The sequence below is a fragment of the Lipotes vexillifer genome, unplaced genomic scaffold, assembly GCF_000442215.2.
Source record: "Lipotes vexillifer unplaced genomic scaffold, Lipotes_vexillifer_v1.1 scaffold1288, whole genome shotgun sequence".
In the NCBI taxonomy this organism is placed as follows: domain Eukaryota; kingdom Metazoa; phylum Chordata; class Mammalia; order Artiodactyla; family Lipotidae; genus Lipotes; species Lipotes vexillifer.
Window position 1 is genome coordinate 510,386 of NW_006776097.1, and position 12,557 is coordinate 522,942.

Sequence of the window (12,557 nt, forward strand, 5' to 3'; positions counted from 1 at the left end):
CCTACACAGAGACCCCATAGACTACCCTTTTCTGTCTTCTTTCCCCTTCAGATCTGCTCTTGATACCAAAAAATTAATTTTATCTCTCTAAAAATGTGATGGAGGGGGAAGAGGGTGAATTTTTCCTAGTCTGATCTGCCCTGGTGATCTGCCCTAGTCCTGAGACCCTAAAGATAGCACTGGAGGGGAAGCATGACATACATAAGCAAAACCGGGAGATAATCTACCAAGATTAATCATTACGCAACACGCAAGTGGATGTATTGAAAAACAACAAAGCAAATGCCACAATGCCAGAGGAAAAAAAAATCATGTCGATAAGTGCAACGTCCTTTGCAAAAATGAGTTAGCAGAGCATAAAATAGCAATGGGAAGATAAAGGACCACCACAGAATCGGTGGCTGGAAATGGTTTACTATTCAGAGAACATTAAAATAAAGAAGGACATTTCCTGAAAGAGGGGCACATTTGTATATCTGCAACAAAGTGTCGCTTGATGTGGCCTCTGACAATAAGTGATCAAGTGCCCAAGACTAAATTAAGAAGTGTCTTTTCCTACTCAGGCCCTTATTCATGGAATAATTCTTAAAATTCAGTCAGCAGTAACAGTTTCTGACTTCCAAACACTACACTAGTTAAGTACTAGGAATGAGAAAAGAAAAGTGATACCACTTTTAGAATAATCAAGTCTGTTTTTCTTTCTCTTACACATGGTATATTTACAGATCACCAGTTGTCTATCCATATTATTTACATTAGTTAGATTGTACAGTGTAAGACTAAAGATTTCACTTAACTTGAAACTGATTGATCAAAAACAGTGCAGTTTTTAGGCTGTAGATGACAGTGGCACCGTCCCTGACAGTACTTGCGAAAGTATCTAGTATGGCTATTTGATTAGTATAAAGCCCACATCTGGGGTATCTTGAGAGGCAAATCACATCAACTTTAGTTAACAAATACACAAAGGGGGAAAAATTTTCCCTTATGTTTGGATTCGGTCATAGGATGTTAATGGTTTTCTATAAATTATAGATAAACATTTTGAAATTTTGGCTTCTCTAACCTTTTTACCCTGAGACTGTGTTTTGTGTAAGAGCCCCAAAGTACCCCTTTTCGATTATATAAGTGCTTGGGACTAGGTTAGACATAATGGCAATTTTGGTGTGGCCCATGCAAGCTTGGGGACATGGAAGGAGGCAAACTCTCCATGTTCTTGGTAAGGCAGTGCGGAGGAGGAGCTTCCAATTTTACTGGAGGATGCGGGTTGGTCAGGAGAAGAAATAATAGGAAACTTTATTCTTTAAACAGGAATGGCCTGTCAAACAGAGATTAACCATGGTATCTTGAGTGGAGAAATCAGAAGTACAGGCAGGTGAAGACTGAATCCAACACGTGGAATTCCTTGTGCATTTCCCTGCATCATACTTGACTCTGGTTCTCGTCAGTCAAATACTGCTCTCTGCCTCCATTCCTCTTTCTTTTACCTTCCTATTTTTCAAAGCTGTGCACTCTTAGTAAAAACAGATGAGTAATGCATCCAAGCTGGGCCTATGGATTTTAGATTTTTTTCATGACAACATTCATATACCCCTTTTGGAAATATTCAGACTTGTTAAAAAGGTTACACCTAAAATGTCTATTTGAGCTCCCTAGTTCTGTCAAATAAGAGGCATCCTCTGTTTCTTTCTACAATGCGGTGCTCACTCCCCCTGGCTATTCACAGTTATTCATGGACCAGCAGCATCGGTATCACCGGGAAGCTTGCTAGAAATGCAGACTCTTGGCCCTGTCCCAGCATGACTGAATCAGAGAAGCTCATTTAAGTAAGATCACCAGGTGTTTTGCATGAAAATTTGAGAAGCACAGCTTTATCCCCTCCTGAAAACAGAATCAGCTCAGAGTAATATCCACCAGACAACAGTGACTTTGGGATATACATTTGTGCTAGGGTGGGAAATATTTAATTGAGACGTGTGTAAGTTCATTTGTCCACCTTGAATAGCTGTCCCATGAAAGGGGATTCAAACAAATCAACTCTCTACTATGGACTACATGACCCCTGTAAGTTACTTCTAATGCTGGGTACAGAAAATGTAGTGAAATACTATTACTATTATTAGAACATAGATTAAATACTAGCACAAATTTTTGTGCACTCAAGGCAAGACATCTGAAAAGTGGTAGAATTAGAAAAAAAAAAAATGTGTCAGGATTTGGAGTCTGGTTTGAAATCTGCTTCTGCTATGTATATATTTTGGTGACCTGAGACAAATTACTTAATCTTTCCTTCCTTCAATTTCCTCATCTTAAAATGGGAATAAGTAGAATAGCTAACTTAAAAGGTTGGTATGAAGGTTAAAGGACATGATACATTTTATTTTATTTTATTTTATTATTATTATTTTTTTTACTTCTACAATTTTATTGACCTAGATTGAACATTTTAGAAAAACATTTTCTAAATGTTTACTGTAATGTATAGTTAATTTTCCCAATGGTAGTTAACCCTGGCTTTTACAACTAGGCCTATAATTTTGTTACCAAATGTGATAAAAAGCTTTTAAAACCCTTTAACAATCAGTGGTATAAGTTTCACATTCTCCTGAATATATAAATTTGCTATAATTTACTTCTACTGATAATGTTTGTATTGTTTCTAAGAGACCTTAACTTTTTATTTTCTGGAACATATTATGGTTAGTCACAAATAGTCTTTTTTTTTCTGGTGATAAGAATGAATAGCAGGAGCAGCATTTGTGAAACCAAATCTAATACGAAACTGACTCTTTCTTGTGAGTAAATTTGAATTTTGAAGCAGTAAAACAATAAGCTTTAATATAAAGCAAAATAAATTTTTTATGTTTATGATCTGCCAGTTTCCCAGAAAAAGTTTTGTGGTGACTTTAGTTCTATACCAGATACATTAAAATCACCAATGGACAGCACATCTTTTATTCAGGTGCCATCTGAAAGTTTTAAAAATTTGTTGACTTAATATCACTGAACTAACTGTCCACTTTAAAATGGTTAAAATGATAAATTTTCTGTTTTGTGTATTTTACCACAATTTTTAAAAAATGTGTTGTTTGACGATTTTTAGGTTTTATAAAGGTATTGTATTAGCATAACAATGAAAAATTTTAAAGACCACCTCTAATCTCATTATCCTATCAAGCAATATTTACATTTTCATTTTCTCTTCCTGTTGTCTATAAACATAATTCCACATAGCTTCAATATAATTTTCCATTCTTATCTTTTCATACTAAATTTTATGATTCATAGTTATACTTTTTAACATTGTATTCACAAGGTTTCACTGAGTTGGTCAATTTTTTTTTCAAGGTAACAGTAGTGTTTTATTTTTTTTTAATTGCACACATGTCTATAAACCTAATAAATAGGTTTTCTTTTTTTTATACAGCAGGTTCTTATTAGTTATCAATTTTATACACATCAGTGTATACATGTCAATCCCAATCGCCCAATTCATCCCACCACCACCACCATACCCCCCACTGCTTTCCCCCCTTGGTGTCCATACGTTTGTTCTCTACATCTGTGTCTCCATTTCTGCCTTGAAAACAAGTTCATCTGTACCATTTTCTAGGTTCCACATATATGCGTTAATATACGATATTTGTTTTTCTCTTTCTGACTTACTTCACTCTGTATGACAGTCTCTAGGTCCATCCACGTCTCTACAAATGACCCATTTTCATTCCTTTCTATGGCTAATATCCCACTATATATATGTACCACATCTTCTTTATCCATTCGTCTGTTGATGGGCATTTAGGTTGCTTCCAGGACCTGGCTATTGTAAATAGTGCTGCAATGAACATTGGGGTGCATGTGTGTTTTGGAATTATGGTTTTCTCTGGGTATATGCCCAGGAGTGGGATTGCTGGGTCATATGATAATTCCATTTTTAGTTTTTTAAGGAACCTCCATACTGTTCTCCATAGTGGCTGGATCAATTTACATCCTCACCAACAGTGCAAGAGGGTTCCCTTTTCTCCACACCCGCTCCAGCATTTGTTGTTTGTAGATTTTCTGATGAAGCCCGTTCTGACTGGTGTGAGATGATACCTCATTGTAGTTTTGATTTGCATTTCTCTAATAATTAGGGATGTTGAGCAGCTTTTCATGTGCTTCTTGGCCATCTGTATGTCTTCTTTGGAGAAATGTCTATTTAGGTCTTCTGCCCATTTTTGGATTGGGTTGTTTGTTTTTTTAACATTGAGCTGCATGAGCTGTTTATATATTTTGGAGATTAATCTTTTGCCCTTTGATTCCTTTGCAAATATTTTCTCCCATTCTGAGGGTTGTCTTTTCGTCTTGTTTATGGTTTCCTTTGCTGTGCAAAAGCTTTTAAGTTTCAATAAGTGCCATTTGTTTATTTTTGTTTTTATTTCCATTACTCTAGGAGGTAGATTAAAAAAGATCTTGCTGTGATTTATGTCAAAGAGTGTTCTGCCTATGTTTTCCTCTAAGAGTTTGATAGTGTCTGGCCTTACATTTAGGTCTTTAATCCATTTTGAGTTTATTTCTGTGTATAGTGTTAGGGAGTGTTCTGATTTCATTCTTTTACATGTAGCTGTCAGGTTTCCCAGCACCACTTATTGAAGAGACTGTCTTTTCTCCATTGTATATTCTTGTCTCCTTTATCACAGATAAGGTGACCATATGTGCATGGGTTTATCTCTGGGCTTTCTAGCCTATTCCATTAATCTATATTTCTGTTTTTGTGCCAGTATCATACTGTCTTGATTACTGTAGCTTTGTAGTATAGTCTGAAGTCAGGGAGCCTGATTCCTCCCGCTCCGTTTTTGTTTCTCAAGATTGCTTTAGCTATTCGGGGTCTTTTGTGTTTGCATACAAATTGTGAAATTTTTTGTTCTAGTTCTGTGAAAAATGCCAGTTGTAGTTTCATAGAGATTGCATTGAATCTGTAGGTTGCTTTGGGTAGTAGAGTCATTTTCACAATGTTGATTCTTCCAATCCAAGAACATGGTATATCTCTCCATCTATTTGTATCATCTTTAATTTCTTTCATCAGTGTCTTATAGTTTTCTGCATACAGGTCTTTTGTCTCCTTAGCTAGGTTTATTCCTAGGTATTTTATTCTTTTTGTTGCAGTGGTAAATGGGAGTGTTTCCTTAATTTCTCTTTCAGATTTTTCATCATTAGTGTATAGGAATGCAAGAGATTTCTGTGCATTAATTTTGTATCCTGCTACTTTACCAAATTCATTGATTAGCTCTAGTAGTTTTCTGGTAGCATCTTTAGGATTCTCTATGTGTAGTATCATGTCATCTGCAAACAGTGACAGCTTTACTTCTTCTTTTCTGATTTGAATTCCTTTTATTTCTTTTTCTTCTCTGTTTGCTGTGGCTAAAACTTCCAAACCTATGTTGAATAACAGTGGTGAGAGTGGGCAACCTTGTCTTATTCCTGGTCCTAGTGGAAATGGTTTTAGTTTTTCACCATTGAGAATGATGTTGGCTGTGGGTTTGTCATATATATCCTGTATTATGTTGCAACTCAATGATTTTTAATTAGACTTAAGGAGTTGGGCCGTCATTTGCCTATTAATGTTTTCTTTTCTGTATTGATTTGAAAGAGTTCTATATTATAAGGATATTTACCATCACATTTTATTAAATATGTTTCATACATTTCGGGAGTTTTCATTTGTCTTTTAATTTAAATTAATTTGTGATTTATGGTAAGATAAGTTTGGATGAAGGTGGTCAAAAGGTACAAACTTCCAGTTATAAGATGAATAAGTACTAGGGATGTAACATACAACATGATGACTGTAGTGAACACTGCTCTGTGGTATATTTGAAAGTTAAGACAGTATATTCTGAGAGTTCTCATCAGAAGGGAAAAAAACATTTTTTTTTGGTATCTATATGAAGTGATGGATATTAACTAAATTTATTGTGATAATAATTTCACAGTATCGTAAGTCAAATCATTATGCTGTATACCTTAAACTTATTCAGTGCTGTATGTCAATTACATCTTCGTAAAACCGGGAAGAAAAAAGCAGAAGAAGAAAAAGATCCTCACTCCTCATAGTTAACGTGCTACAACATCATACCATTTACATAAATTTTATCTGATACTTCATCATCCAAATTCTATTTCAGGATCACACTAGCAATACCCTGGAAGGCATTGTCTTACTTGAAAAATGTTATTTCAGTTAGATGAATATCATTCTTTACAAGATTTAAGTCAAACAAGGTACAGCACTAAATCCAAACGAAAATATATGTGTCTGTAATAAATTTCTGCCCCTGCATTATTCATACATAGTAGCATAGATGATTCTTCAAGCGTTCTGAATTAAGTACAATGGATTTCTCACTTTTTTATGTCCTGTCGTATAAGCCTTTTTGTACTTTTACTCCTCCTTAACAAATAGAGTATTGTTTCATCTCCACCAAAAAAAAAAAAAAAATGTTGTGCAGCTATCACAACAATACAATTTTCAATCGCCCCCCAAAGATCTGTTATGTCCATTTGCAGTCAGTCAGCATTCCTACCATCAGCCCCAAGCAACCACTAGTCTTTCTATCACTATAGGTTTGCCTTCTCTGGACATTCCATATGAATGGATTCATACAGTATTTGATCTTTTGCATCTGGCCTATTTGATTTAGCATGATATGTTTGAGATTCATCTCTGTTGAAGCATATATCAGTAGTTCATTCCTTTTTATTGCCAACAATTTTCCATTGTGTGGATGTACTACATTTTGTTTATCTGTTTACCAGGTGATGGACATCTGGATTGTTTGTGCTTTGAGCTTGTTATGAATAATGCTGCTATGTGCATTCATGTACAAGTTTTTGTGTAGACATAAGAAATTCACTCTTGAGAGTAATGTCTTTGTAATGTTTTAAGGTTTATTTAATAATTATGTCTCTTTATACTAAGTCAGATGTTGAATTATCTAGTTGAAATAGGAGGGTAGTGATGTAGAGTGAAAAATGAGAAATATCATCCAAAAGTAAATCAAAACTTTATCATCCGAAACTTTATTTTTAGGTGCTCCAATATTGCCTCAAGGATTACAGCTGGAACAAGAATTACAGTTGTGGAATGAGGTAAAGAATTATCCTTACACGAACTAGTGGAAACTTTACCCTTTTTAAAATTATCATGGTGAAGTGAAATAATGTAATTGAGCTTTGGGACAACTGTGATTTTACTGACATTCTGAATTCAGAATTATTCTCTTTATCAAGTGAAAGAAGGAAAGGTGAAAAAATAACCAAAAGTACAGTAAGTGGTAAATTAAGGTGGCAGAAATATATCCTAATAATAGAGTAATTATAATAAATATGAATGTGCTAAAATACACCCCTTAAAAGAGATTCTCAGGCTGGATTTAAAAAACAGATTTAGCAATATGATCTCTATAAGAGTCACACTTAAAGCAGAAAACAAAAAATGGCTAAGAATGGAAAATGACATACCAAGCAAATATAAACTGCAAGAAAATTGGAGTAGCAGTCTTAATATCTGATAAAATAGAATTCAAATACACAAACCATTTTAACAGACAAAGCAGGATCTCATATGCTGATAAAAGAACAACAGAGCAAAAAGATACAGCCATCATTAATATATATTAACAGAACCATCTCAAAATTTATTTAACAGTTGATAGAAATTCAGGGAAAAATAGATAAATGAACATTTGTAGTTGGAGATTTTAATATTCCTCTCTCAAAACTGATAGTTAAAGCAAATAGCACACAAGTAGATATGTCAAAGACCCAACAGTACAATTAATAAATTTGAATTTGAACTATTAGAAATATTTTTAAAAACCTGTACTAAACAGTATGAACATTCTTTTTGAGAATAATTGGGGCATTTTAAAAAAACAGACCATGTCTTAGAAGACAAAGAAAGTTTTCATCAGTTAGGATCCATTTTAAATGTTTTCCAATCATAATGCAATAAAGTTAGAAACTATTAACAAAAGTATAACTTAAATATCCCATTTGTTAGGAAAATAAGTGGAATTTTGGTAAATAGCCCTAGACTGAAGAAGAATGACATAAAAATATTATGAGTCAAAATTTGTATGCTACAACTAAAACAGTAGCTAGAAAGAAATTTTAACTTCATATATATTTATCAAGAAAAAAGAAAATTTAAAAACAAATATGCATAGCATTCAACTGAAAAATGTGGGAGAAAAGAACAACAGAGAAAATCCAAAGAAACAGGAATGAAGTAAATAATAAAAATACGGGCAGAAATAAATATTAAAAAGAGAGAGGAGAGAAAAAAATCACGATATTAACAAAATCATATGTTTATTCTTTCAAAATGTTAATAAGCACTGGCAGTACTGATTTAAAAAGGCAGAGGAGAAGATAAAGATAAAAAAAGACATACACTGAGAAAGGGTAGATCACCAAGAAAAAGAGAGATTTAAAAAATGTTTTATATGATATTTGCTTTTCTTCTTCTGACTTCCTTCACCCTGTATGACACTTTATAGGTCCAGCTGTGTCTCTACAAATGACCCAATTTCATTCCTTTTTATGGCTGAGTAGTATTCCATTGTATACATGTACCACATCTTCTTTACCCGTCCATACCAAGGGGGAAAGTGGTGGTGTGGGAGGAATTGGGAGGCTGGGATTGACACATATACATTATTGATACTATGTATAAAATAAGCATCTGATGGGAACATACTGTAATAGCACAGGGAACTCTACCTAATGCACTGTGGTAACCTAAATGGGAGGGAAGTCCAAAAGAGAGAGGATATCGGTGTGTGTATGGCTGATTCATTTTGTTGTGCAGTGGAGGCTGACACAACATTGTAAAGCAACCATACTCCAATAAAAATTAATGAAAAATAAAAACAGAAAAAAAATTTTTTTTAATGTTTTAACTAAGTATTATGGACAATTGACTGACAAAGTTTGCACAACTCAGTAAATAACACTAAAAACTAGTGAATTGTGTCATGTTGGTCTGGAGTCATCATACTGGTCTAGACAAAAGTTATCAACTAAGGGATGGACAGTGGTGGGTCATGACTTGTAATTTTAAAAGTCTGTGGCTGCAAAGGCCCTATGGAAAGACCCGTTGTTATTTGTAGCTCTGAACCAGAGAGTTCCTATATTCTGTGGTTCAGTTTGAAGGTCTGTATTCAAAACATGAACTTTAGGTCCAGTAACAAGGTAATTAGAGTATAGATTTACTGCTTTACCTATCAATGACATCACCCTCTAAACTGATAAAGAAAAAAACAGATGGAGGAGACTCAGTGCCCCTCTAATCTGGTGGGACTCCCATCCTGCATTAGTCCCATAAACCCACAGATTTAGGGCATATCTCAGGGAGAGGAAAGAAGGGCACTGGGAAGTGGCAGCTGTTCTACTACCTTAAGGCATTCTCTGCTCTAACTAGTTGAGTTATAGCCTTCATCTGAGCTAAGCTAATTCTTGCTACCATCAGAGTTAAATTCTGACATTTATCCTGACCCACAAGCCTAATTTCTGTGTGTACATATATATTCTCTAGAAGGCTATTATATCAAGCTGTTATTTTTTCCTAGATAAACGGGATAATAGCTTAAGAAAAAATTAGTGAATTGTACACTCTAAATGGGCGAATTGTACAGAATCTGAATTATGTTTCAATAAGCTGTTACCCCCGCCAAAGTATTATGGACAGTTATATGGTAATAATTTTGAAAACTTAGATGAAATGAATAAATCCCTAGAAAAATATCTGATGCCAAAAAGGTGCTATAGTAATACAATAAGCACTGAAGAAACAATTTCTTCTTTCCTTCTAATCATTGGCCAAAGGCCTCCAGTACTATGTTACACAATAAATGTAACTAAAGCTTCTCCGTAGGGTATAAATTTGCTCTAGAATTTTGTTATATAACCTTTACCTAGTTAAGGAACTTCTATTCTTCTCCTGTCTTCCTAAGAGTTTTGTTAATCCTAAATAAAATGTGAACTTAATCAAATATTTTATCTGCACCAATATTGAGGTAAGCAATATGCCTTTTCTCCTTTAATCTATAATCATGATGAATTACATTAATAAATTGCTCACTCTTAAACTATTAGAGCTAAGATGAGAATTCAGAAGAGTTTTGGACATAATACCAATATACAAGAATCAATAACCTTTCTTTTCACTAGGAAAAAGTAACATGAAAATATTACATCGTTCACAATGGCAACAAAAACTATATGTATCGGGCTTCCCTGGTGGCGCAGTGGTTGAGAGCCCGCCAGCCGATGCAGGGGACGCGGGTTCGTGCCCCGGTCCGGGAAGATCCCACATGCCGCGGAGCGGCTGAGCCCGTGAGCCATGGCCGCTGAGCCTGTGTGTCCAGAGCCTGTGCTCCGCAATGGGAGAGGCCACAACAGTGAGAGGCCCGCATAACGCAAACAAACAAACAAACAAACAAACAAAAAAACAAAACTATAACTATCTAGGAATTAACCAAAAATACACAGTAGCTTTGGAGAAAAAATTAAATTTTAATAAAGGAATTAGAAGATAATGTGAATATATGGAGAGACGTTCTTTGCTTTTGGAGGGAACAATTAATTTAATGTAATAAAAATATCAGTTCTACCTAAATGAGTCAATGTAAACCCCATAAAATCAATGCAACCCAATCAGAATTCCACTTAACTTTTTTTTTGGAAAGTTTATAAATTTAACCTAAAATTGATGTGGAAAAATAAAGGTGTACAAATGGCTAAGGAAATTTTAAATATAAAGAGCTAAGAGCCAGAACTTGCCCTACCAGATTTCAAGATATACTAAGAAACTGTACTAATAAAAAAGGTATGGTGAGGGCGTAAGAATAGATGAATGAACCAGTGGAACTGAGACTAGAGCTTGGAGGGTTTAGCAGACACTGTCAGTGCCCTGTCATATCCCTTTGTCATTCACCATTCTAGCACACTCCAAACTTACTGTTTCTAATTGCAAGCACCTGTGACTCTGCCTGTTTGGCCTATGCTCAGGACAGACCAGAAGTGCCTGGGACCAAATGCCCCCACCACAGGAATAGCCATCAGTTGGTGACCCAAAAGAGTTGGTGGATGAATACCTTAGCTGCCTCTCCCCTCAGGTGGGATAACTCTGAGATGTATTCTGCATTGTGTCTCAGAGTACCCCAGGCAGATTGATCCCAGTTGCAATGGTGGTAACCTGCTTGATAACATACCCTTGACTGGATTCCTTCCCTTCCCTGTTTCACTTCTCCACTCTTCTACCAGTGCTTTTTGGGTTATCTCCCAAATGATCTACTAATATCCACATCCTTATCTCAAGGTCTGTTTCTGGGGGAACCCAACCTAAGACAACCTGAGACAAATGCATGTGCATATAAACTTAACTTATAGTAGAAGTAACACTGGGGCTTCCCTGGTGGCGCAGTGGTTGAGAATCTGCCTGCCAATGCAGGGGACACGGGTTCGAGCCCTGGTCTGGGAAGATCCCACATGCCGCGGAGCAACTGGGCCCGTGAGCCACAACTACTGAGCCTGCGCGTCTGGAGCCTGTGCTCTGCAACAAGAGAGGCCGCGACAGTGAGAGTCCCGCGCACCGCGATGAAGAGTGGCCCCCACTTGCCACAACTAGAGAAAGCCCTCGCACAGAAACGAAGACCCAACACAGCCAAAAATAAATAAATAAATAAATTTAAAAAAAAAAAAAATTGGTGTCCATTGGGGGGTAAAGAGTATTCTTATCTCTATCATGCAAACTCAGAAAACTTGAGGCCGCCCAGATTCCACCTAACTCATCTGCTTAGAATCCTGAAGGATAAGGTAGAACTCTGTGTGCTAAATCAAGCTTCAGTGAAAGAACATCCTTTCAGGATTGACTGATAATCAATCAACGGGCCCTAAAAGGTCAAAAAAAAAAAAAAAAAAAAAGAAGTAACACTAAAATTCAGAGGCAAAAGGACAGATTGTTCAGCAAATGAGGGCTGAGAAACTGGCTCACTGTATGGAGAAACATAAAATTAACACCCCATACAAAGGTGGGCTCCAGGTGGATTAAAGGTCTAAACATACAGGGTAAAATTATAGAGTTAATAGGAAATATCTTTTCTATTAGAAAAACATCTTTGTGAGCTAGGAGCAGGGAAAGTCTTCTTTCCAAAAATTTTAATAAGTTTTTCCGTAAAAAACTTCCACCATAAATTATAAGGCCAAAAACTTCGTGACTTGAATTAACATTAAAAGTAAAGATTTCTTTCAACAAAGGACTCCATTGAAAAAATGTAAGAGCCTTTGAAAGAAGATATTGACAATGCCTAAAACTGATAAGGAATTAGTTTCTAGAATATCTAAGAAATTCTAGCTAATTGGATAAAGACAGGAATCCAAAGTAAAAATAGTCAAAGAGTAGAACAATTTACAAAGAGGAAACCCAAAGACCAACGAGCATCTAAAGAGATGCTCAAATCCATTAGTAACAATGACATGAAAAAGTCACTTTCTATCCGTTAGACTGGCAAAAA

At 35.5% G+C, this 12,557-nt stretch overlaps 1 protein-coding gene across 1 annotated transcript in view; it reads left to right on the forward strand.

The window, feature by feature from the left end:
- Nucleotides 1-12,557, forward strand: part of NMU (neuromedin U) — a 31,315-nt gene that overhangs the window by 1,836 nt on the left and 16,922 nt on the right. The window contains exon 2 of the mRNA XM_007450262.1: nt 7,070-7,128. Coding sequence (XP_007450324.1) covers nt 7,070-7,128 — 59 coding nt within the window. The remainder of the gene's footprint in view (nt 1-7,069; nt 7,129-12,557) is intronic.